At 45.6% G+C, this 2,225-nt stretch overlaps 1 protein-coding gene across 1 annotated transcript; it reads right to left on the minus strand.

Annotated features, from left to right (window-relative positions):
- Positions 1-669: 669 nt before the first annotated feature.
- On the minus strand, positions 670-1,586 carry LOC136488164 (wall-associated receptor kinase-like 1). The gene has a single exon (XM_066485183.1). The coding sequence runs from the start codon at positions 1,480-1,482 to the stop codon at positions 670-672; it is 813 nt and encodes a 270-aa protein (XP_066341280.1). The 5' UTR covers positions 1,483-1,586.
- Positions 1,587-2,225: the final 639 nt, after the last annotated feature.

Consider the following 2,225-nt stretch of genomic DNA (forward strand, 5'->3'; position numbering starts at 1 on the left):
TTACTGGATATAGAACATAGTGACATCTTTTTTTCAGAAGCTATAAAGATATAGGGCAGCTATAGCGAAGCTATAACATATAGCGTTTTGTAAGAAAACAATGAAAAATATAAGTACTTGATTGACAATCATAAAATATGTTGTGCACAAATGTATTTCAAAGGTTTTAGGAGTCCAGAAAACTTTACAACATATAATATTATAACGTAATTCATGAAATTCATTTGTTCAATTTTCCAAAAAACAAACTTTAAAACATAATATAAGTATATAATAACTAGATTCTCAATATTATAGCTAAAATTAAAGTAGTGCGCTATTTCAAAGCTAAAACTATGCAATTTAGCGGCACTAAAGTGCAATGTAGTGGTCTTAGCTGACATATAGCAGCAAAAATAGCAATAGGTGTGGTCTGTCTCCAGTAGCTAGGCGTTATAGCCTGCTATCTAAAACCATGATCTCATATCACCTTGCGAGTTCTGTACTCAGTGCGGTAACATTAGAAAGTCCCGTAGTTTCGCCCTCAGTAGCGGTGCAGCTATACCTGCCATCCTCAACCTCGACAGCCGCTCGCGCCTCAGGGCTTTCGGGCATTTCATCCGAAAATTGCCGAAGCTCCACAGCGACCTGTCCCATGGCCGGCCTTGCATTACCCGGAGCAGCGATGCATCAGTTCACTAGCTTGGCAGCTGCATATATCAGTCCCATGCTCCCTTCCTCGACTATGTCAGCGTCTAGAAGATCACCAAGGGTGTCATTTCCCATCCTGTCCTGAAACGTTGTGGTCAGGTTCTTCCATTGTTTGGCCTGTGGGTTCTTACCAGTCAAGAGCTCAATCAGCACGACCCCGAAGCTGTAGACGTCGGTCTTCTCGGTTATCTGGAAGTCCTGTAGAAACTCAGGGTCAAGGTAGGCCAGCGTGCCCTTGGGCACCACCTGCACGTTGTCGTTGATAGTTGAGCACCCAAAGTCGGACACCTTAGCGACCCATCCGTCGCCGAGCAGAATGTTCTGCGGCTTGACGTCGCCGTGGAGCGTCGGGTGCGGCGGCGAGTGCAGGTGCTTGAGGGCCTCCGCGGTCTCCGCGGCGATCCTCAGCCGGGTTGGCAGCGTCACCACCCGGCGCCGAGGCCTGCCGTGGAGCAGATCGCTCAGGGTCCCGTTGGGCACGAACTCGTACACGAGCATGGGCGCCTCGAAATGGAGGCAGCAGCCGAGGAGCCTGACGATGTTTGGGTGGTTGACGCGGCAGAGCACGACCAGCTCCTGCACGAACTCATCCGTCCTGCTCTTCTCGATCTGCTTGCATCGCTTCACCGCGACAGTGTCAGTGCCGAGGGTGGCCTTGTAGACGGTGCCATGTGCTCCTTCCCCGACGATGTTGGCCTTGTGAAAGCCACGTGTGGCCTTCACTAGGTCTCCTCTGTCGTATAAGGTGAAGGCGATGTTGTTGTCATCTGTTTCGAGAATTCGCAACAACATCCGGCCTCCGTGTTGCTCAAAGTAGCCTTGTCTTTTCTGGCTCGCCTTGTGGCGGAAAACTTCGGTGGAAAGAAAAGCAATCAGGGCAACCAAAAGTCCGGCCAAAATTCCTGGAGAGATATGGTTATCGGAAATTAATTAATAATGTATCCATGTTCAGTTGACCGAGAAAAAGCATTATGTAGACACTATAGAAACTATGGTGAACAATCTATCAAAATTACTACTCCCTCTATTCGAAATTGTAAATCGTCTTGTCTTTTCTTCTCCTTATTGAGGAAAACTTGGTTTAAAAGAATAGCAATCAGCAGGGCAACAAAAAATGCGACCGAAATTCCTGGAGAGATATGGTAATCAGAAATTAATAATGTATTCCAAGATCAGTTGTCTGCGGAGAATGTACGTAGATACTGATAGTGCGGTCAACAATCTATCAATAGAACCATATAATTGGTAGCAATGGTCACCAGATCAGGAGACGGGCTTTTTATGATAGTTTTAATCATTGAATATATTTTTATAATAAACTTATTTATTATAGAGATTTAAATGTTGCCAATATTTTCTATAAATTTAATGAAACTAGATAGTTTGACCAACATGACCTATAGTGACACTCTTTTGGGACGGTGGAAGTCATTAAAAGTAGTAGGATTGGTATAAAGAAATGATCACATATACACAGCCTTTGTAGGGGCGGCTCCAGGGCATTCGTAGGGGCTGTTTGCCCAGCCGCCCCTACT

Source organism: Miscanthus floridulus, chromosome 10, assembly GCF_019320115.1.
Source record: "Miscanthus floridulus cultivar M001 chromosome 10, ASM1932011v1, whole genome shotgun sequence".
In the NCBI taxonomy this organism is placed as follows: Eukaryota; Viridiplantae; Streptophyta; class Magnoliopsida; order Poales; family Poaceae; genus Miscanthus; species Miscanthus floridulus.

Bases quoted from the DNA above. Each gene is read 5' to 3' on its own strand.
- LOC136488164 (XM_066485183.1), bottom strand. From the start codon at position 1,482: ATGTTGTTGCGAATTCTCGAAACAGATGACAACAACATCGCCTTCACC.